This window comes from Globicephala melas, chromosome 20 (assembly GCF_963455315.2).
Source record: "Globicephala melas chromosome 20, mGloMel1.2, whole genome shotgun sequence".
In the NCBI taxonomy this organism is placed as follows: domain Eukaryota; kingdom Metazoa; phylum Chordata; class Mammalia; order Artiodactyla; family Delphinidae; genus Globicephala; species Globicephala melas.
In genome coordinates this window covers 36,819,632-36,844,533 of record NC_083333.1, presented here as the reverse complement: position 1 = coordinate 36,844,533, position 24,902 = coordinate 36,819,632, and the positions used below count along the sequence as shown (strand labels likewise).

General features: G+C 36.6%; 1 protein-coding gene across 5 annotated transcripts in view; it reads right to left on the bottom strand.

Annotated features, from left to right (window-relative positions):
• The window catches only part of CDC27 (cell division cycle 27), a 58,727-nt gene extending 34,100 nt beyond the window's left edge, over positions 1-24,627 (bottom strand). For all 5 annotated transcript variants that reach the window (XR_011377069.1, XM_030850087.2, XM_030850082.2 and 2 more), the window contains exons 1-4: positions 24,472-24,627; positions 12,996-13,071; positions 4,414-4,561; positions 2,738-2,863 (exon numbers count right to left, since the gene is read on the bottom strand). Coding sequence is in view for 4 of the 5 variants with exons in the window: in XM_030850087.2 (XP_030705947.1) it covers positions 2,738-2,863; positions 4,414-4,561; positions 12,996-13,071; positions 24,472-24,498 (377 nt within the window). In the remaining variant the exon portion in view is untranslated. The remainder of the gene's footprint in view (positions 1-2,737; positions 2,864-4,413; positions 4,562-12,995; positions 13,072-24,471) is intronic.
• Positions 24,628-24,902: the final 275 nt, after the last annotated feature.

Sequence of the window (24,902 nt, the reverse complement as noted above, 5' to 3'; positions counted from 1 at the left end):
AAGAGGTGATCATTTGTGATGAAAATCCTCTTCTCCAGTATTATGTAAATTATATTCTCTTTTTACATTAGCAAAAGGTAAATTTTCTTAAACCTTTGATAAGTTGGCAAGGCTGATTTTTATAATAAGCCATGATCTGATTAATAGACCATAAAATAAATGTAAAACAAAATGTCTGCTAAGAAGAGATTAGATATACACAGACATGCACACACATGGATAGATACTGGTATGTATAAATATTGGGTTGGCCAAAAAGTTCGTTTGGGATGTTACGGAAAAACCTGAACAAACTTTTTGGCCAATCCAATAACATAAAAGTTAACTGGTGAAGAAGCCAGATGTGGACTTACAATAACCAAATCTGGGAGACAGATCTCTGTTCAATAGAGAGATAAAAAGGGGGAAAGATTTAATAAAATTAAGCTGCCTGGAGTGCCCCAACTTTAGATGGATTTTTTTAAAAACTAAAACTCCGAAAGAAGTTTCCCAAAGAATTGGGGTTAAAAAAACTATTTAAATGGCACTGGGAAGAAATAGGTTAATCTAAGAACCAAACTTAGTATCAGCTGTGTCCTAAAGATGCACATTTCATGTGGTATTGTAGACAAAAAGACCAATGATTGTCTACATCAAAATACTGGAGATAAAAGATAACCTAACAAGCTGTAGCTTCAAAACAATAACACATGGGTTTCTAGATTATGGGGTGCAACTTTGGTCACAAGACAGGTGTGTGATGACTGAAATGAAGCGCCAGTTTTTGAAGCAGGGTTGTGCCCCATTGGATACTTAATCTTTTAAACTTTATGATGAATAAAAATAACCCATCCTTATTTCTCTGAGGAAGGGGAAAAACCTTCCTTCTTCATGTTTAGGACTTGATAAAACTGCACCTTCAAAAACTTTTAAACAAGTGATCTTGTTTTAAAATAATTAGTAATATATATAGCATTTTTGTGATTTAACACCTTCCCTTACTTTGTTTTATTAAATAATGTTATATAAATGATATCATAGTGTATGTAAAATTTTGAAATTGGCTTTTTTCACTTGTCATAATGCCCTTGAAATCCAAGTTATTATGTTTATCAATCGTTTGTTCCTCTTTATTGCTGAGTAGTAGTTCATTGTATGGATGCAGTTTTTTTATTCATTCACCCACTGAATTTGAGTTGATTCTATTTTTGGGCTTTTACAAATAAATCTGCTATGAACATTCATGTACAAGTACCATTTTACATTCTCACCAGCAATGTATGAGAAATCCCATTGCTCTGCATCCCCATTAGCACTTGATATTGTCAATACTTTTAATTTTAGCCATTTTAATAGGCATGTAATAGCTTCTAATGGTAGTTGCTTTTCCTTAATGGCTAATGATTTGGTACATCTTTTCATGTGCTTATTTACCATTCACATACCCTCTCTGGTGAAGTGTCCGTTCAAGATTTTGCCCATTTTCTAATTTTCTTATTATTGAGAAGTTAAAAGAAACAAAAACGACTCTTCTATCAAGTCTTTCCTAGTTACCATCTTACCTCTCTTCTTAACTGGGTAGAACTGATTATTCCCTCATTTGAACAGAATACTGCTCAAATTTTATCATAGCACTTAAATTGTGATGATAAAAATTTATAAACTTTTGTTTACTACTTCTTTCCTCCTACACTTTATTATAAACCTTTGGGGATGGAGAGGAGGACAGTGAGTTATTTATCTTTACATTCCTAGTGCCAAGTATGGTGTCTAGCCATAATAGGGGATGGATCTCAAAGTGTTTCGAACAAATGACAAGAATCATAGTTGCATGAACTAAATCCATTACTCCAAGTCCTTCTATTAAGATAAATGAAGATATTGGTATTATATATTTACTTACTCCTGTTCTCAAAAGAGTGGTGCCATCTGAAAATGAGCCCCAAATTTCAGCCAAATAATTTATTCTGTTCAAAAAGGTATTTTCAAGGTTTTTAAAAAAACTGCTATTCAAACTAGCCTCAATTTACCTTAGAACAGATGCTAACCTAATTCTTTAGATAAGCAATCCTCAATTATTTCTCCCACATGCAACAGATGACATTTACACATGAAATACCCTCCCATGGGCAGTTGAACAATTCCTGTTACCTAATTACTCCCCAACTCAGAGTATTTCAGAATAAAAATCAGTGAGAACAATATTACCATAGTGATAACTCTGAATTCATTCTCACTTGCTTTTAAGAGACTTAATTTAAAATAAATGTAAATAAATTTTAAGATTATTTGTAAAATCACTATCATTTCAGCTACCATCATAGGAAATTTGTCAAATTCATTATGACATACCAGATGGGAACTGCTATTCTTTATTACTGAAACATGACTTCATGCCTCTTTCTAAGGAGCAGTGGTGATATTTAATATCATAGAAAAAACTTCACTCTTCGCTTCTTTTTCCTCAGTAGGTCACATGAAGATATTCTCCTTACCCAAGGTAAAAAAAAACCCACATGCGCACTCAATTGTTAGGTAGTGCTGCTGTAGCTATTTATCATTAAAGCAAAGTGGACAGTCATAGACAGGATCAAAATCTCTACTGTTTTACAGGTTTAACAAGATCACGGAACTACAAGACTGTACTACTCAACCAAATGCTATTTGATAAACACAGATCAACATAGGTTTTTTTAAAACCACAAAGCATTCTAGTACTGGAAACAAATTTCTGGTAATTTGAATCATTCTTACTTACCAATATACATGTCCCAACAATGAAAGAGTAAAGCAAGCTGAATCACCAAACTCAGTAACAATATCATCATGGCTTTTCTGCTTATTAAACACTCCACCAGATAAGATCTGTTCCCCTTCTGCAAGCCTTTAAAACACAAATATACACATTAAAAAAAAAAAAGTCAATATAAAAAGCAGCGTGTGTAAAGACATTCTTCATTACTAATGTACCTCTTACTATGGAGACAAAGTAAATCTTAAAATTTCAGTCTTACTTTTAAAAACAGAAACAGTTACCTTTATTCTCTGTACGTACAAATCTAGTCTGAGCAACATACACATTACTCACGTCAAAAGAAACGGAAGACCATTATACTGGGGGGAAAATATGAATGGTTCTTCATTAACAGATGTGGAGGTCCTTCTTAGTTCTATAATTCCTTGAAGTATGAATTTGCAAGCAGGTTAAACAAGACTAACATATTAATTAAAAACTGCATACTTAATGGCCTCAGTTATTTTTAGGTTTACAAATAAAACCTGAATAGCACTTTATCTCTATTTATCAATTATGTTTTCTTGATATAGAAAATTACAAATGTTCCCCAAAGGGAAAAGAAATTTGCCTGATTTCACTATGTATTTTTAGCATATCAGAGTTTGTAATGGTTTGTGTTTTAAAGTTTTTTCCAAATCATCATGTGGAAAACTCTCAAGTAAGCTTACATAGTATATCCTAAACATAAAACTTGATATCTAAAGTTCTGTTACTATCAGTGGGACTTTTTAAAAACTATAAATATTTATAAATGGGATAAGAATGTCTAATATAAGAACTGGCTTAAGAAACTGGTAAATTAAATAAGTAGATTTTAAAGAATTTAACATTAGAATCTTTGGAGTAGAAATAATTCAATAACAAATGTCTCAGAAATTTTGTATATATTTTAGCTAGCTTTAATTTAAAAGTCATCAATTAGACACTGGACAAATAAAACATTTAGCAGACTATGGAGACTTTATGAGGCTTATTTGTATTCTCTCACTGTAAATCTACAGACTAAATACAAAGGCTTTTACAATTATCTGTTTAGTCACCTTTACCATTATTCCATTTCTCACAGCACAGAAAACAGTTTGACAGAATACAACTAGTTAAATCTCTAGCTGCCTCCAGATTCAGAATATGGACAGCTGACTTGGTTGAACTGTACTGTGCAAAAGAAATGTTCTCCTGAATCTGCCTCCTTGCTTCAAATGAGTAATGGTTCCCAAACAGAATGATCTTGAAAGGCAAATAATTACACAACTATCTAGACATAAGGGAGCATTAATCTCAGATGAACTGGTAAGTTAGGTTTTCAGGCTTATTCCAACTGGTCTAGCAATGAAAGCAAAGGAGAAGAAATAACACTTAGGATCATTTTAGAAAATGATTGGAATTAGTTATAACTTAGGTTTCTCCAGAGTTAAATTCTATTATTTATACCATAACAATGAAATCTCTCCATAACAAAATAATAATGCCATAAGCAGCAGTGTAAACATTTCAAAAGTTACTGAAATAGACAAACCTCTACTATCAAAAGAGGGGAGAAAGGGAGTCAGTCAGAGTTTAATCCATCAAAAGAATTTTATCCAGAATTCTACAGTGTAAGTAGAACAAAATTAGATAGAAAAGATTTAGAAACTTACTTGCTGAGATCAACACAACATTTTGCAAGCAGGTATTTACATTGCGGTGTAGTACAACTGTGTCCTTTCAAGAGTCTATATGCTTTATATGCCTTTCCTGAGCGGTAATAACAGGTTGCCAGTAAAAACAAGGCTTCTTCTGAGTGTACTAAGAACACACACACAAGAAAAATTGCCTATTATTCAGGATGTTGAATGGTAATCATTTTCACCTACCAATAGGTAAACAAGTTTAGCAACAACAACAAAAAATCAGCCATGTTATTTAATACAAAAAACAATTTATTAATTCAAATTTGAATTAAGGAGAAATACTTTTCTGACAGAAAAGTTAGTTCCCCAAGGAACCAAGGAAATAATATTCTGATAGAAAAGTTAGTTCCCCAAGGAACCAAGGAAATAATACAATGAAGACAATCGTAGTATTCTCTGTAAATCTTTAAGAAAAGCAAACACATGCACACAACTACCCTTAAATAGACTACCAGAAAAGCATCTTGTTTTTATGTAGTATTTTTCTAATAGACTCTTTGAGAGGACAGAAGTCAAATTTCATGAGAGGGAAACTCAGGGTTATAAACGTAATTATCAATCTGTATATTAAAAAAAGACCAGATTGGAACACAAACAAACACAAAAAACCAACCCACTTACTTCTAACACCAAATATACACTAGAGTATATTCAAGATAATTTAAGAAAAAGGAAAAAAATTTCTAAATTGTGAATATCCACACTATTTAAACACTCAATTGACAGACTTGACACCTGTCCAGTAACAATAATTAAACTGCTCTTTAATGGCAAGAGCAGAATTATTTATCAACCGCTTGCCTTTTCTTTACATTAGGAAATGCCTTAGTTAATGAAATGTGGCACTTTTCCCCTTACTCTCTTCCAAACTGACCATCACCTCACTTCTATCCTCACAACCTCACAACCAATCCAGATAAGAGGTTTTTTTTCTTTTTGGCCACGCCACGTGACATGTGGGGTCTTAGTTCCCCAATGGACCAGGGATCGAACCCATGCTCCCTGCAGTAGAAGCGCGGAGTCTTAACCACTGGAGGGCCAGGGAAGTCCCCAGATGAGAGTCTAGAAAGGTAACAATAAAGGGGATAGAAAGAAAGAGGGGAAAATCTGTTCTGTGCTTCTAAAAATGGGTTATGTAATAATATCAAGGCGCTGAGGGATCATCTAAGCCAGTGGTTCCTGAAGTGTGGTCCCTATACCAGCATCAGCATGACTTTGGAGCTTGTTAGAAATGAAGTTCTTGGGCCCCATATCAGCTCAGACCCCTAAAATCAGTAATTCTGGGAGTGGGGACCAGTAATCTGTGCTGTAATAAACCCTTCAGGTGATTTTGATGCATGCTAAAGTTTGAGAATCACTGTTTTAAAGTACAGATAAACTTGCCACATCTTCCTGAAAAGTTAACTCAAAGATGTGGGATAAAAAAGTAATTTGAAATTTTCCTGTTATAAAGATTTTCCTTTTTCTTTTCTTTTCTTTCTTTCTTTCTTCTTTTTTTTTGCTGTTGTTGTTGTATGTCATGTATGTGCAAGCAAAACCCAACAGAACCCTTCTTCTCTGGTCCATTTTATTTTTCATGAAACCCTAGTATAAAAAAGTGTACAATAAATGACATGTAGTAAATGATAAGAAATTTTAGCATATATGTGTTAATAGGATCTATAGTAGTATCTGTGATTCAGAAGCAAAAAAATGAATGAGAAGCTCTACTGCAGTGGGAACAAACTGTTAATTTCATTGAAATACAAGTGCTAATTCACATAAGTTAGAAAGTGTGATTTCTTCTAGATTTTGCAAAGGCCTAGTTTCTTGTCATCTAAAAAAGTAAGCTTTTAAAAACTAGTTATACCAATAAACAATGGCTCCCAAAAACCAGTTCAACTTTCAGCTAAAAAAATGCTTTATCAAATGTTTGTTTACAAACACTTATGTTTAGGTCCATTTTTCACTGTAGTAAAATTTCCTAATACTGAAACTCCTCTTCTTACAAACAGTTTAGGCTTCAAATATAGGTTAGGTCATTTAATAAAAGCCCAAAATAATTAAGAGGAGCTTAAGCTTGCATCCTTCAGGGACATTTCCATCAAATGGGAAGATGAATTAGTCCCTCAGTGCTTTCACACACACAATATTTGGTATAAAGATACCAAATATTGTGTGTGTGATTTTAGTGTCATACTGCAACTACTTTTTTGAAGTGTGATGACTTAAAAACTATATGTTTAAGTGAGATTATAGATTGGAGGTTTAAACAAATCTTAAGCTTAATGAAACTATAAGATAGTGAAGTAAATCCAGAACAACTTGAAGGGTTGTAAAACACATGGAGAGACATGGGTGGTTTTTGAGGCTTCCCAGAAATAACTTGACAGCCCCAAACATAGCTAGTGAACCAGCAGTAAGTGGCTATAATAAATCTAAAAAAGGTAGAGTACTGACAAATAGATTTCATCTGGAACAGTAACGCCAACTGACTGACAGTGGCTGCCTCAAGTACTAAACTCAGAAAACTTTTAAGGTTGATCATGGCTTTGCCAGTAAGTGTGCAAAGATCAAAATACCAGGATCTGGAAATAGTTATAGATGTCTGCATGACATTTATTTGCCATCCTTTATTAACAGCCTTAATTAAAATATGTGATTGGGAATTATATGGTGCATAATATACAACTGGCCCTCTGTAGCTGCAGGTTCTGCACCTGGAGTTGGTTGAATCTGCAGATGCAGAACTCATGGGTGGTCCTGAGATGGCTGTGTTTTATAAACAGGAATAAAGTAAACACTGATTCCACAAAGTTACTCTTAAAGTAATACTGATAAATCAATCATGTACGAGTTAAATTAAGGTACATCCATGTGATTAAACACTCTACAGCTGTCAAAAAAAAAACTGACAAAGATTTCCAGGATGCATTGTTAGGTGAAAAAACAAACAGAAAGTTATAGAACAATACTGAAAGTCCTCTTCTTACAAACAGGTTAGGCTTCAAATATAGGTTAGGTCATTTAATATGAGCCCAAAATAATTAAGAGGAGCTTAAAGCCTGCATCCTTCACATACATTTCCATCAAATGGGAAGATGAATTAGTCCCTCAGTGCTTTTAAATCAGACAGACACCTCTTCTTCATGTTGGCTTATAATCTAAATGAGCAGCCTTTTCCAAAATGCACCAGTTTTGGTAAGACTTAAAAAAGTCTGTTGAGGTGAGTGTTCTCTACCTAGCCTTGATAAACTCTACAAATACCACAGAGAACTCCTTAGAGGTTAGAGCACTCTGCTTGCCACCCTCTCAAAAACTCTGATGTTATAAGTATTCAAAGGGCATAAAACCTATGGAATCATCTATGATTTGTGATACACATTTCATCTTTTTTAAGATTTTTTTTGCTGTGGACCATTTTTTAAAGTCTTTATTGAATTTTGTTACAATATCACTTCCGTGGGTTTTTTTGGGTTTTTTTTTAAATGTTTTGTTTTTTTGGCTGCAAGGCCAAAATGTGGGATCTTAACTCCCCCACCAGGGATCGAACCCACACCCCTTGCATTGGAAGGCAAAGTCTTAACCACTGGACCACCAGGGAAGTCCCTACACATTTCATCTTAATTATCTTTTAAGTTCTCACATCACCTACAGACAGTATAGCACATGGATTAGAGTAATGACCCTACAGCCAAACCGCTTGAGTTCGGATTTTCGCACTACCACTTATTAGCTATGTGACTTATTAGGGCAAGTTAACTTCTCTGACCCTCTGTTTTTTCATCTGTAAAATAAGGATATAGTGATACCTACTTCTAAGTACTTAGTGCTGTTAGAATTAAATGAGTTAATATATACGTACTTTGGATAGCACCTGACACATAGTAAGAGCTCTAGGTGCCATTATTAAATTATTATTATTGACTTTCTAAATTTGCAATACCTGAGTAGTCATCTGACATTCATGTGGGGTATATATACATGACACTGAGCCACAAACTCAAGTAATTCCGTTTTATCACTTTTTTTGCTGTTTCCAAATGCCTGGGCGCTGTACTTTACATATATGATTTGTTCCACCCTTCAGAGTCATTTCTGTTGTTGAACACTTCACCTACATATACAACTTCAGTATTTTAATACTATTCTTAATTTTTATTTTCTCTATATTTGTTCACCTCCTAAACTTCAGTACTAACTGGTTTTATACTTGTTGTATATGATGGGGGTTAATATTTTTTAATACTTTGAAAATATGCTTGGAGTAAATACACCACAGATAAGAGGGCTGGAGGAACTTTTAAAAGGCTCCTTAGTGTTTGAGGGGGAAATGACAATACATAAGGAGAAAGCAGACAGCCAGATTGTGCAGGGCTTTGCAAGCTATGTAAAGATTTAGGGATAAATTATTATAGCTATTATAGATCTCTAAAGCGTTTTGAGAAGGAAAGTAAAGAGAATGGGTTGATTTGGGAGAGGGAAAGGGAAGCGGCAGGAAAGAGTAAATATGGGAAGATCAGTTAGGAAGCTTTTCTAAGACATATTGGTGTCAGATTACAGTGGGAACATTATGAATCCAGTTTTGCATGAATTGAGTTTGATGTATGTGATGTTTGTGTGAAACATCTAAGTTAATGCATTGAAATAGTTGAGTCTTGGATTTAAAAAGTTCGTTGGGAAGATGAGAGTCTTAATTCACTAACACCTAACGAAAATGAAAACTATGATGATTAAAAAAAAATAGCATTGGGAGTTCCCTGGTGGCCTAGTGGTCAGGATTCCAGGCTTTCATGGCCGTGGTCTGGGTTCAATCCCTGGCCAGGGAACTGAGATCCCGCAAGCTGCACGGCATGGCAAATGAACGAATAAGTGAATGAATGAATTGAATATATAAATAAATAAAGAGAATATTAAAACAAAAAAAGCATCATATTTTTCACCAGTAAGAATTTAATGATGACAGTAAAAGAGTAGGCCAATGGGCCAGATATCCTTTCTGTCCCCCCATATGACAAAGTGACTTGAATTTTTAGCAACAAGATAACATTTATCAAATTTTCCACAGGCAATGGCCTAAAAATGATACAATATGCCATATCTTTAGAAGTATTTGGAAAACTTCCCTCAATGATGACCTTAACATTAACTGTGTAAGTAATTTTTTTTAAATGTTGCCATTTGCAGTCACATATTTCTGTGAGTTTGGGCTCTCAATATAATGGTTAAGACAGAGAAGAGAACCAGATGCTGAACCTTTTACTCTGATTCAGTTCTCTTCAACTAAGCCCAATTTATGGAGATCACTATACTCAATGCAATTTCTACATCTGGCCCATTAATCATTAAGACAGGTAGAAACCTGGTGAACAATGGTCTTAGTTCCTTCATTTCTAAAATGGTAATAGCAATGTCTATTTTATAGGATTGTTGAAGACTAAATAAGGAATTAATATTAAGTACTCAGAGTCCTACTACACAGTAAGAAATCAATAAATGGTAGAATTACTGTTATTATTATTGAGCTGGGATAGTATCTACTCCCATTGCACTTAAATTCTAAAATCTTCCGTCATAGAAATATAGTCAAACAGAGTAGTTAGGTTCTATATTGAGAGAAACTAACAATGAGCAACTTTCCAAGTGTTAAGCACTGTATCAGACACAGGTAGTAAGAGGATTAAACAGCTTTCTGTGGATTAATTTGGAATCCTGCCTCAATTCTATGGGAAAACCTGTTCATCTAAATTTGAAACCACTAATTTGCAATCTTTTGGAACCTAACTATAATAAACTAGAAACTGCCTACCCTTTAATAAACAAATTTAAAAAAAGAAAGAAGTATAAGTCAGCAAAAATGGGGGCTTGCCTAGGTATCAATGAAAATATATATAAATAGATTATCCACAATCAACCTTGCTTTTACATAATCGAGCAGAATAGGGCAATCTATTATATTACCTTCTTTCTAAGCCTCTCACTGTTCTAAATCTTTTCATTTGGACCTCAGACTTCTGCTCAACAGATCTTCCCTCACTTTCCTCACTGAACTCCTGTTCTCCCCTGAGGACCTGTCGGCACTCCCAAAGGGATGCTAATTCCCTCCTATCCCACAGTAAGGTTGGTTTCCTCCTTGCTTCTCACAACTTTTTCCAAGCATTACCCTTTGTCCTTCTGTGAAATTCCTTCCTCCTGAGATTCATACCTTCTCCTTATAACTCTCAGTTACTAAATTCAAGACATTCTGCTTCATTAACGAAAGAATTCTGCACCTCATTCACAGTCTTCCTCTCCTAAGTTATTCTCATATATCTCCCAATTCAACTTCATCTGGACTTCCAGTACCTCTCTAAAACCTCTTATTTACCAGTCCCTTCCTGTGTTAACTTTCCTATGTAGTTTACATTTCCTGGTCCACATCTTGCCTGTATTCTTAATGTTCTTATCCCTTGTCCCTTTTTGACACATGCCTAGCAAACCCCTATCTACCTTCTATGCCTGCAGTTGGGTTACTAAGCACTTTGAGTAAAATCATATAACTGAGCAGAAAGGTTCCACTACTAGTTCATGCAGACACACAAAAAAACTCACCTACAATCATAAAAAAAATTTAAAATTTTGGTAAGTAATCCAATGGGAGGTTACTCAAAAAGTGGGAAAACTGAGTTAAACACTGGAGTAAAAAGAAGGCAGCACTGTTCCTGGTTAAGAAGGCTTTAAGATAGTAACATGTCAGTACTTGCTAAATTAATTCATAGACTTATATAGGTCCGCACTGATCAAAATATTTGTGAAATTTCAAAGCAGTAGTAAAATACACATGAAAAAAATAAAGAATTAAAAAAAGGGTAAAGACTTCTTAGCAAAGAAAGAATTGGGAAAAAAATGATGGGAGATAGGCGTTATTAGATATTAAAAGACAATATAAAGTGTTAATAATAAAACAGTATGATACTGAATTAAAAACAGAAAATTAACTAACGAAAGAAAGGAGAGGTTCTGGGGACAGAGCAAAACATTTTTTAAAAATCTAATACATGAGAACCTGTTGTATAGCACAGGGAACTCCACTTCATTTTACAGCAGAAACTAACACAACATTGTAAAACAACTATACCTCAATAAAAAATAAATAAATAAAAATTTTAAAAATAAAATAAAAATTTAATATAAAACCAAGTAAGATACCATGTGGGGCAGGGGGGAAATTATTTAATAAATAACATGGACCAAACTAAGTAATAATACTATGATAAAAATTTTTTTAATATTTTATTTATTTATTTATTTGGTTATGTCAGATCTTAGTTGTAGCAGAAATTTTTAAAAACTTTTTTTAAACTACCAAGAACTGTATGTTTATTGAGTTGCAGAAAGATGACAATTTTCCAGCTATTGGAGCAATAGGAGAAAGTTTAAATGACACAGCTGATGAGTTCAACTACATAACAATTTAAAATACCAGATTAATAAAAATCAATAGAATTAAGATTAAAAGGCAAAGAATCTGGAGCAAATATGCAATAAACAAAGATACAGCTCACAGAAATAGGAATACATTTAAAATAAACACTTGAGAAAATACCCAGAATCCTTCAAAGTTATAAACATGCAAGACAAAATACCTCACAATTTTCCAGTAAGCAAAAATAAATAATAATGGTAAATCTGATATTGATAGGACTATGAAGGAAGTCTTACACTATTGGTGACACCTTGATTATCACACCTCTCTCTGCTGGGTTATCAACTGGGCAAAAAGTAATTTGTTGTAGAACTGATCACACCTTTTGACTCATAAATTCCATTTTAGAGTATATAACCCACGGAAATGACTTAAAAGAAAAGTTGTACATAATTATCTATCTTAGCATCTTAGAAAGAGGATTATAATAATTAATGACAGAAACAAAACACACATTACCAGCTAATGTTTACTGAGCATTTATTACCATGCCAGAAGGCTGTGCCAAATGCTTTAAATATACTACTTCATTCTTCAATTCTATGAGACAGTTACTATTATCTTTACTTTGTAGATGAGAAATCTGAAATAATCAGACATTAAGTAACTTGCCCACAGTATACTACTGCATGTTTAAGTGACAGGGTTAGGGTTTGTACTAAGGCTGTAGGCTCAAAACCCATGCTCTAAGCCACAGAATATAGACTGTAATAAAAAACCTGGGAAAAAATACCTAAAGACGGGGAACATGATTATGTAAACCACAGCATAAAACCCAAAGCAACGCTACACAGTTATTAAAAGTAGCATATAAGGAGCTACACAGAAACTCGGAAATATTTTTATGAACTAGTGTCAATCATAAAGATAAAACAAAAGTGATACCCAGGGGACTTCCCTGGCGGTCCAGTGGTTAAGACTCCGTGCTTCCAACACAGGGGCCACGGGTTCTATTCCTGGTCGGGGAACTAAGATCCCACATGCCGCGTGGCGTGGCCAAAAAAAAAAAAAGGAATACCCAGAATCTTGTTACAGTCATAAAAAGTGATGGAATTCCATATATTTTATTCTTTTACAGTTCTATAGAAATGAACAGATTACAAACCTTCTGCATATAGTCGCTCTGCGAGGAAAACTGCATCTCTGTAAGCATAGTGGTTTAGTGCTTGCCATATAGCAGCCTGTAAGTGGAGGAAAAAGAACATAAATATACAAACATAGAGAGTTTCAAGGTAACTCTTAGCACAGAGCCTTGCATATAATACTCAAATTAACATGTCTAAATTAAGTAATAAAACCTCACTGCCCACAGTGCAAACTCCATAACATATTAGATAAGGCTCTTCACTGTATGGCTCCTAACATATCTGAATTTACTCACTCAACTCCCCATGAAATTTTAGACCTCTGTGTCTCTGTACTTCCTTTTCCTTCACTGGGGAATGTGGGCTCCTTCACCTACCTCCTCTTATAAATTCCTCATCCCTATAGACCCAGCTTAAATAATATCTACTTCATAAAGCTTTCTTCACTGGAGAGCTCTAATATTCATTCATTCAATAAATATTTACTGAGTGCCTACTATGTGCCAGCACTTTCTAGACTCTAGGCACACAATAAATAACAAATAGTTTCTGTTCTCATAGAGTGCATTTTAGTGTTACTCCTGTCTAGATCAGTGGCTATCAACCCTTTCTCGTGGTGCTCTACCTCAAATCCACTGAATCACAATCTCTGGAAGTTGGGATTGAGTTTAGATATCCTTATTTTTAAACCTTTTTACTGGTAAGCATTCAGGGTTCAGAACGATTCTTCTACTTTCTAGGTAAGTAGTTCTGTCTCCTTTTATAGTATACTCTTTTGAAAAACTTATAAAGCTATGGACCTCCTCCCCAGAAAAAAGCACATGGACATATATACAGAAAATGTGTATACAGTGTGTGGGGTTCACAAATATCTTGGTTCATTAAGAATCACTGGTCTAGCTGATGGGAGACAGTATTAGAGCCCAATACATAAAAGGTGTTCAATAAATATTTATGGAATTCAATTCAGATACTTGAAAGGGGAAGAGACAAGTTACTGACCTAGAAACATGCTTTCTCTTTTGCATATTAGAGACTACAGCAGTACTAGTGCCTTGAGGAGCACTGCCGCTGCCAGGACTAGGAGAGGTACTCCTTGTTTGAAACTCAAAAAGTCTTTCACTATACAAGGTCAGAAACGTTGGGTAAGTATACATGAAATAACAATTGTACTGGTAAATCAATCTGGGTAAGTTATGGATTTAAAAGATTTTAATGGGCTGGTTAGTGAATCTAACCATCATTAGAAAAGTACACATAAAGAAAAGTACCTAGGGTCTATCCCCTCTTTCCTAGTCCCAGTCTGTAACAGAATCTTCTTTCCTGTAAACTTTTATTTTCCTAAGTGGTTTTTCTACCTACAGGCTACAATGTAATCCATCCTGTCCCAGAATTCCTCAAACAAAAACATCATCACTGCTAAACAGGAGACAATAGTGAGAGGCTTGCGTTCAAATTCATGTTCCATGACTTACTAGTTCTGTGTCTTGGGCAAGTAACAATGTCTCTTAAGACTCAGTCTCTTAATTTAAAACATAAGACTCCAATAAAGTACACAATGGTTCCTAGCACATACCTAATAATTACTCAATAAATTTTAGCTGCTGCCCTCATCATTATCACTATCATGTCTTCTTCCCTGATCAAAACTTGCTAATGATTCCTCTTGGATAGCCCCACAAAGTTTACACAATAAACATCTACAGAACAAAGCTCCATCAGTCCCTAAACATCAGCTGTATTTTCATATTTCAGAGTCTTCACCTCTGTTTGGGCTGTCCTTTGTCTTTAACTTCTATCTCCTGAAATTTGTCATCCTTTCTTCAAAATTCAGCTTACATGGTCTCTTCATGAAGCCTTCACTGATCTATCCCATGCAATATTAATTACTCCATTCTATGAGGTCCTAGACAATTTTGTTTATACTTTTTAAAAAAATATCAGGCTTTTTATTAGATTTGGTTATATTATTTCGTTAACCAGGTTGCAACTTCTTGCGGGCAAAAGCCAGATTCTATTTTTCTCTAGAATTCCCTGGTTATCCTACTTAACTAAGTTATTTCCCTAGTTATCCTAGATAACTGTCTTCAAACATAGAGAATGCTCGGGCTTCCCTGGTGGCGCAGTGGTTGAGAGTCTGCCTGCCGATGCAGGGGATACGGGTTCGTGCCCTGGTCCAGGAGGATCCCACATGCCGCAGAGCGGCTGGGCCCGTGAGCCATGGCCGCTGAGCCTGCGCATCCGGAGCCTGTGCCCCGCAACGGGAGAGGCCACAACAGTGAGAGGCCCGCGTACAAAAACAAAACAAAACAAAACAAAAACATAGTGAATGCTCAATAAAGTTTGTTGAATGAATGTTTTAAAACTCTGAATCTATTTTCCACTTACTGACCTGTAAACTTTTAGTAAGCCAATCTGGAAGTAAAATATAAGATATTCCTATAAACATTATTAAAACATTAATGTTGGCAATATAAAAAAATACAAAATAACATCCAGCTGTTTCTTCCTTGATACAATAAGCAAAACATTATAAAGGAACCAAGAATCTGGTAAGGAGATAAGGGTCAGTGTGACCGAGGGGTTGGAATACATCAGATTTGGGGGCAATAAAATCTCTCAGGGGTGTGATCTATAAATACCTGGAAGATAACCAGATTTTTCTGGTAAATGGCAGCTGAGATCATGTCTCCATACTACTTGGATCATTTTCCTTATCATCTTATTCAATATGCCTGCCACCTCTGAAATACATCATTCATCCATTTGGTAAGTATTTATTGAGCATCTACTTTGTTTGCTATATGATCCTGATTGCAGTAAAAAAAAAAAAAACAACATAAAAAACTTAACCAATTTGAGAAAATCAAGTTCTTCAGGTAGGTTACACAAAGCCTTAACATTTTGAATTTTCAGGTATTTACTGACAATGAGAAATAAGTCGGGTATTATTCTACAGGCACCTATCTGGTCATTGTCATTGTGCTCACTGTGCTTTTGTTTTCTTATCAAACAGCCAGAAAGCTGAACCTTTGAACAAAAATATGTGGTGTTAGCAAGGAGTGAATATAATAGCAGGTTTTAAACATACTACAGAATCACTGCTATCTAATCTGTATTTCCTCTATACTACAACACAACAAAGAGACAGATAAAAGATAATGCAATAAACTGTGTTTTCCTCAGAGAATTTCAACATTTGGATAGAATAACTCAAAAAAAAAGTCATTCAGAAAACAACAGCTAAAGGGTATTCAAACCTAATGTGACTCAATTATTTCTTGAATACTTAATATGATCTCCACACCTCAATCCAAGGCAGATAAAGATCCCTCGGACACTAATCTAGATGACCAAATCAATTCTCTGACCTTTAGCTTTAATCATCTGTAAAATAAGGATAACAATACTTACCTCTGAGATAATCCTAGCACAGTGACTGGCTAAATTCTAAACCCCCCAAAGAACTGATCTGGCCTTCTGGTGTTCTACCAGACCATATATGACCTAGGGTTCTGAAACTATGCCTATAGGTATCTTTCAAAATGATACTCATTTATTTCATTTTATTAAAAAAATTTTTAAATTAATTTATTTATTGGCTGCAATGGGTCTTCGTTGCTGCGCATGGGCTCTCTCTAGTTGCAGCGAGTGGAGTCTACTCTTCATTGTGGTGTTCAGGCTGCTCATTGCAGTGGCTTCTCTTTCTGCAGAGCAAGGGCTCTAGGTGCGTGGGCTTCAGTAGTTGTGGCACACGGGCTTAGCTGCTCCAAGGCATGTGGGATCTTCCCAGACCAGGGCTCGAACCCGTGTCTCCTGCATTGGCAGGGGGATTCTTAACCACTGCGCCACCAGGGAAGCCCCGATACTCATTTAAATTAGGCAACTGCAGTAATAATGAAAGGAAGAAACTTAATAAACATTTACTTTTTTTTTTTTTTTTTTTTTTGGTGTGGCATGTGGGATCTTAGTTCCCCGACCAGAGATCAAACCTGCGCCTCCTGCATTGGAAGCGCAGAGTCTTAACCACTGCACTTAGGGGACTGCCAGGGAAGTCCCCTAAACATTTACTTTTAAAGGCAGACCATTTTTTCCCTGGATTACTTTAAGAGTGTCTTACTTAGCCCCTCTGAATTCTTTTCTACCCTATGATCCATTCTCTCCCTATGAGCTTTTCACAAGTCAGATCTGATCATATCACCCCTTTGCTTAAAATCCTTCAATGGCTTCTCACTGTTCTTAATGATAAAAGCAAAAGCCACCAAACTAGGCAGTGTGGTATAGTCTGTACCTACCTCTTCTGTTCATCTTGCATCATATTTTCTCATGCTTTCCATGCTACCACAACGACCTTCTTTCAGCTCCTCAAATCTGCCATGTTATCCTTCTGCCACAGGTCCTTTAAACATACAGTTCATTTTGCCTGGCACACCCCCTTCCTTTCCTTCAAAATATGCAAATTCTAGTCATTCTTTGGACTTCTTTCCCAGGGAAGGCTTTTTTAGGACACCCAGATGAGGTTAGGCATCCTTATACACTCTGATGACACCAAGTACCTTTCCTTTGCAATACTTCTCACTGTTTTAATTTTACACATATTTAGAAGAGTATGTGAATAATGTCTTCCTCACTATAATATAAACTTTAGAAAGGTAGGGACTACATCTGTTTTTGCTCACTATATACTCCCAGCATTTATTATGTACTTTTTTTTTTTTTTTTACGGTACGCGGGCCTCTCACTGTTGCGGCCTCTCCCGTTGCGGAGCACAGGATCCGGACGCGCAGGCTCAGCAGCCATGGCTCACAGGCCCAGCCGCTCCGCGGCATGTGGGATCTTCCCGGACCGGGGCACGAACCCGTGTCCCCTGCATCGGCAGTTAGACTCTCAACCACTGCGCCACCAGGGAAGCCCTATTATGTACTTTTTAAGTAGGTGCTTTAACTAATGTATGGTGAATGAATAAACAAATGGCCTTTGAACTCTGGCAGTCCTCCCACTGTTAGCATTTTATGTTAGTCTTAGCCTTAAGTTTTTCTGTATTATTATATGTCCAATAGTTAAGGATCTCTGGAAATCTCGAAAGAAACTCCATGGTACATAGAATTATTTTTGTAATGCAAATAATTACCACCTAATTACTCCTTTATAAAATATGGAGATTTCCTAAGAACCTACTAAAAGAACATGGTGAAGAGAAAGAATATACCCAGGATTTGATGTTGGAGACCTGTGTTCAAATGTGTGTGCCAGCACTTTCAGCAGTGTGACTTTGGGGAATTATTTAACGTTTCTCAGCCTCAATTTCCTCATGTGAAAAATGGAACTCTATTTTTGGACTTGTGTGGGTTAAATGAAATGATATGGTGCTCCTGGTATACTGACTGGCACACATTAGGCACTTAAAACCTTTTGCTTTTCCAGCTCTTAATATAAACAAATTCAATAAATATAATTTATAGTTTGTGTTATGTAACATCTCTCATTATATCTGCCACAGTTGTTTATTTTGTAACATATAAGCCACACACACACACAAAAATAGATTCTGAAGAACCTAGGGCCAGGACAGGAATAAAGACGCAGACGTAGAGAATGGACTTGAGCACACAGGGAAGGGGAAGGGTAAGTTGGGGCGAAGTGAGAGAGTGGCATGGATACATATACCCTACCAAATGTAAAATAGACAGCTAGTGGGAAGCAGCCGCATAGCACAGGGAGATCAGCTCGGTGCTTTGTGACCACCTAGAGGGGTGAGATAGGGAGGGTGGGAGGGAGACGCAAGAGGGAGGAGATATGGGGATATATGTATATGTATAGCTAATTCACTTTGTTATACAGCAGAAACTAACACACCATTGTAAAGCAATTATACTCCAATAAAGATGCTGAAAAAATAAAGTAAAATAACTAAAAGAAAAAAAAAGACCCAATGATTGATTCACCAGCTACATTAGTGATATTGATCACCACGAAAATTTGGCACATTAATATTGTGGCCCAAAACTCCTAGAACTTTGACTTTCTGTCTTTTTAAAATTAAATAAATGAAAGAGAAAAAAAGTATCATATTCAAGAGTTCTATCCATTTCTGATTTAAAATCAAGTTTTGCTCAGAACATCATCATTCCTTTATCACCAATTCTTAAGAGGGTCAGAAAGGGACAGTGAAGGCAGGCAACAAAAACTCCCATACATCCCAGAAGTAAAACTTGCCACATAACAGCTTTCATCACCACTCTGCTCCAGCATCTGAGTGACGGTATGTATCTCTTTTGGGGGAATGGAGCGGGGAATAAACTATTTTCTAAAGCATTACAAATTGGTAGCTCATGACAGACAGGGATAAGATTAGCCCCCTTGTTATTCATCTACTGCTCAACTGCTGGTGTAAACCTGCCCATAAAAGAATATCACTCAGTGAATCACTTCAGGAGTTCTACAAAGTAAAGCCACATAGACGAAATGCTGTGAAAGGTTATGAAGCCAAACAGAGCAACACCCACCGACCCCAAAAAAAAGTTTAAAAGAGAAATCCTACTGATTAAATTAATGGGTCAGTCCTAGGCCAGTGGTTTTAAAGATAATTAAATCAACACCACAGAAATGAAATGGCAAAGTTCCTTACTTGCTTGCTCTTCTTAAATATAAAGTATTATTTTAAATATAAACAAACCTCTGTAAGTTGTACAACTAATTCAGACTTAAATGTGACCACATAGATTGTTTTGTGTTATTCTTATTTTTGTCAAAAAAGAAAATAGTTTTCTTTTAGATTATAAATGATCTTTTTTTAGATCATAAAAGAAATGAACAATATAAGAAGGTATGAAGAAAAAAAATCACTGTGGAATTTTCCTATTATACATTACAATCTAATTTCTAGAACTCTAATTTAGTTCAGGTCTACATCAGTGGTTCTCAGTCTGGGCAATTTTGCCCCCCAAAAGGACATGTAGTGATGTCTGGGGGGCATCTTTGGTTGTCACAAACAGAGGGGACATCTAGTGGGTAGAGGCCAGGGATGCTGCAAAACACTCTACAATACACAGGACAGTACCCCTACAACAAAAAATTAGCTTGCTCAAAACATCAATAGTGCCAAGATTGAGAAACCCTGATATACATTACCATGTAACTGGATTTCTCTACTAGCCTGTATGTCTCCTTAAATCTTGTTTTGTCCCTCCTTCCCAATAGCATCAGATTAATTTTTCCAAAGCAGTGCTTTCATTACATAATTTTTCTGTTGAAAAACCTATAATGGCTATTTATTACCAACAAATTAAATCTAAACTCCTCAGCCTGGATGTTAAGTCCCCTGTAACCTGATTCTACTTGGCTAGCAAAACCTTATCTTTTCCTCCTCTATTTCCATCCTAGCCAATTCTATAGTTTTATTATTTTCCTGTTCCTAAACACCATTCTCAACGTTGGGCTCTTGCTCATGCCATTCCATGCCAAGAATATTCTCTCTTCCCTACCAGTTCAAACCCTTTCCACCTTCTAAAGCTTTAAGTTCTACTCCTTCAAGAAACCGTTCCCATTTTTCCAGTCTACAAGGATCTCTCTTTCCTGTATTTATTGTTATCTGTGCAATCACATACTGACTTGTAACATTATCCAGTTGTTCCTGTTAAGTATACTTATCTTCCCAACAAGACTAGACCCCTCAAAAGATTAGAGGTTACATATCCACATTTCTACTGGTTGGTTTCACAAATATCTCCAACTCAATTTGTTCACAACAGAATTCTTAATTGTCCTCCTTCAAATTTGTCTCCTCTCAAAGAATTCTCCATTTATTAAATGGTGCCCCCCAAAATTAAATCCAGGTAGCTGTTCTTGATCCCCCCACAAACAATCAATTTCCATGTCTCATTGGTTCTTCCTCTAAAACATCTCTTGAATTTATCTACTTCTTTCCTACTTCACTGCTACCACTTTAGTCTAGGTTACCTTCATCCTAAGACTTTTACTTTTGCCTCCATCCTCCCTGACCTTTCACGTATAGTAGCCAGAGAGATCTTAAGATCTATATCAGATAGTGTCAACCCATGGCTGAAAATCCTTCAGTGATTCCCCCATTACAGTTAGAATGAAAACTGAACTCCTTATAATGGCCTTCCATTACTATGCAACTCCAGCCACACTGGCCCTCTTTCAGTTCTTCCAATGCCAAGTTCTGCTGTGTCTTAGGCACTTTGCACATGCTGTTTTCTCTGCTTGTAATGCTCTTCAAACTACTGTTTCCTTCTCAAACTTTGAACTCAGGTTCAATGTTATTTGCTCAAAAGGAACTTTCCTAACATCCTTTTTAGAGTAGGTGTTAGAATGTCTTTTATCTGTGCTTGGCACATAGCAGGTGCATAACAGTCTTCCCAATTTGATTTTTTTCATTGAGGCTGCTTCTGAACATTGATGGTCCAATTGCAGATCTGACTTAGGTCAGGACCCTCCTATTAGGTCTCTCTCCTAACACCCTATTTATAGTGCCCTTCTTATCACAGTTTATAATTATTAATTTGTGATTATTTGTCTCATGCTTTCTCTATATATAAGCACAAAGGCTATATCGGGATACTAGTCCATAAAGGAATTACTACATATTTGTAACGACTTCCCCCTCTACCTCCCCATCCCAAAGCTTATTCTCCCAGTTCAGGTACTATGTAGCACTGTCTTCAAGACACTATATTGGACCTAAATACAATGTAATCTGTTTTCCAAAAGAAAATTTTATAAACAAAATGTTTCAGCTAACTTGAATATATAAATTTTTTCAATGAAGATCAAATAGTCAAATGCCTATTGATTTATCAATTTAGTTACATACATATATTTTTTAAAAGCATAAAATATATTTAGGAATTTCATTTTTTTCTACTCTCGTTGGATAACACAGCTTTATTGAAAAGCCATTACGGGGGGTGGTGGGAATCATCTAACACAATTTTCCTGAATACACTACCTTCAATTCTATTACTTGAAAATGGTACCTTATGAATCCACGTTAGATGCTGTCCCTGTTCATCTTATCCCAAGCCAAAAGTATTCCTTCACTATCTAATAATCTCTAAAACAATATTATATGTGTGAAGCACCCACTTACTGCTTACTAAGGTGATTTTTACAACTTCATCCAACACTTCTGTGATGTCCTACCCCCAGGAATAATTGATAAATCTACATAAAATGGCTTTTTAAAAATCAATTTCATCAGGTGAATTTTATAAACATGCAAATTAGCATGGATTCAAGTCACTTAGGCTAGTGTGTCTTCCCTAAATAGTTATTTTAAAAATAAAATAATTGACAGAATTTCTGCCTCATAATAGGAGAGATTTTTTGCAAAGACTCAAAGTAACAATTTCCTATAAGAGATAATTTGGAGCACTTATATTTAGGCTTATGTGACATATCAACCTGGGTATTCCATGTTAAAACTTTAAAAAAAGAAAAAGCAAAAAACAGTTGCTCATCTTTTCTCTCAACTTTTTCCTATGCCTAGTAATACCTCAAACCCTGAGGCATCCCTAGAAAGGAAACTTACTCTCATTCCTCTACAAATACATGCAATCGCTTATCATAGTTTAAAAAAAAAAAGTATCTTATTTAGTTGTTCTATTTTTATTTTCTTCCTTACTCTTCTTTCCTGTTTTCAGCACTATCCCTGATCAGTTTATCTTTATCATCGTAGCCAAAGTTGCTTGTTCCTCCTACTGCTCCAGATCCCTTCTTGAATGACTTCTTATCCTAAAAATTATAACCAAAATTCTCACCTAGCTATATCCTAAAACTTCTTACCTCTGCCCCCAAATCTAATAAACAAAGGTAGTGTGCGTGGGGGGAGGGGGGAGACAAATTTGACTCTTAAGCCTTAAAAATACCTAAATGCATTACTGCTAAGAGTACTTTAAGGAAAAAGAGAAAACCTGATGGGTACTATCAAGGAGTTGGCTACATGTTTCTTTTCTTCTCCATGTTTTTATGCAAGTTGAAATTGTTATTAAAAAGTGGTTATAGGCTAGCAATAAAACTAGTTTATCATTTTAGAAGCTGTACCTATAGGGCAAATGTATCATTAATTATTAAGACAAAATAACAAAAATATGAAACAGAAATTAAACAACTTGAGTGATCTGCTTATCCATTTAAGAGTATAGATAGCAACTTCTAATTTCATGTTAGGCCTCAAAAAAAAAAAAATCTTAAAAAGAGACTCTTCACTAGTAAGAGAAATTTGAATGGAAAGAAATAGCTTTGAAAGCACCAGTATAATGTACAAACAGGTAAACTTCCTAAGACAGAATCCCACATTACATTAATTAAAAAACGAATAGCTGCTATATGTAAAGAGCTGGAGAAGGAGCCAACTAGGAGAAGTTGATATTTCATCCTGTGAAGAAAAATTAAGGAAATATGGAAGGAGTGATGTATTAAAATATTTACTATTTGACATCACAGGTCTTTAAGGGCAATATGAAGTAATTTCTAAAATCGGTTTGCTTTATAACTTCAAAATAAAGAAAGCCCATGACTCAATGACAGCAGTTGATAGAGGTCAACTCTTCTAATTAAGTCAAAGATCACAGGATAGGGTGAAAGTCTCACAGACCTGGTCCATCACCAAGGGACAAAAGATTCAGTTTCTTCAGATGGCGGGGGGGAAATGACTTGGCACTGCTTCACACACTTAAAAATCCAATAGTGTTTCTTCCATGCCAACAGAGCACTGTGCGTCAAAGCATACCTTGGTGTGGTATGGATGGAAAAACCATCATTTGTCTTTCATTTTCTGAACGCCTTGTAAACAGGCACAACACTCCTCATCCCCCTCACAGGTCATGGAAAAAATCCAATTTGCCGTTTCCACCCTCTCCCCTTGTATAGGTGCTTGCGCCTCGGCACTGGGCCTCGGGGCTCTCTTCGCAGATCATTGTCCAGAGGGAAATTTACTGAGCGAGAAAAGCAACGTGGACTATAAAGTCTGTTACCAAAATAGAAATTCGTATTAAAAACACCGATCCTACCCTCCCTCCACCCTCTCACAGAAAACAAAAACAAAACCAACACTCGTCCTGCAAACTTGCCCCACCGTTATGAAGATCGTACAAGCGCCGATCAAACGTGCCTCCCAAACATCCTTAGGCAAGAGAGCACCTGGGGCGAGTTGTCGGCCCCTCATCCCTCACGCCGGCCGGGGCCCAGCCGCTGGGCTGACAGGAGGGGCTCACCGGACGCTGGCCCAGGGAGAAATGAGGTATTATTGCCGAACTCCGCTCACACCAAGGGGAAGAAGTAACGTAGGGCCAGAGGTAACACGGCTGAGGTTGCGAGCAAGGCCTCGGAACTAACGAGAAGACAGGCAGGAGCCGGCGTGAGGGTAGGCGGGAGAAGCAGCTGGGCCTAGGCCGCACCAGGCCGCGGAGTGGCCATACGCTGCTTCTCGACCGAGGCTGAGAGCCAAGCCTCAGATAAGACGGTTACCATTACCTGGACAGGTTCCTGCAGCACCGTCATCCTGGAGGCTCAGGCCCACTTTCTGCAGTGCCTCAGGCCCCCCCCGTAGCGGCTCCGGCCCGGCCAGCCCCGGCTCATTTAAACTCACCAGCAACCGTTACCGGGGGATGGGGGAAGCCGAGCGTTTGCCGAGCACCTCCGAGCGGGACACGGAAAAACCCGAAGTGGAGAGACCCGCGCGGGAGCCAGACGAAAAGGCCCGAAGGAGACCGGAAATACCCGAGGTGAATCAGCGGAGGAGGAGACCGTTGCCGGAAGTTGTCGAGGACTACCGGAGACTACCGAGTGTGATCCAGAGCGTAGGTTCCTCTTCTCGGCCACGCCTTCCTTCACGCACGCCACGCCCCATCGGCCACCCAAGGCTGGGGCACGCCTCATCGACAACCAATAGGCTGGGCGTGGCG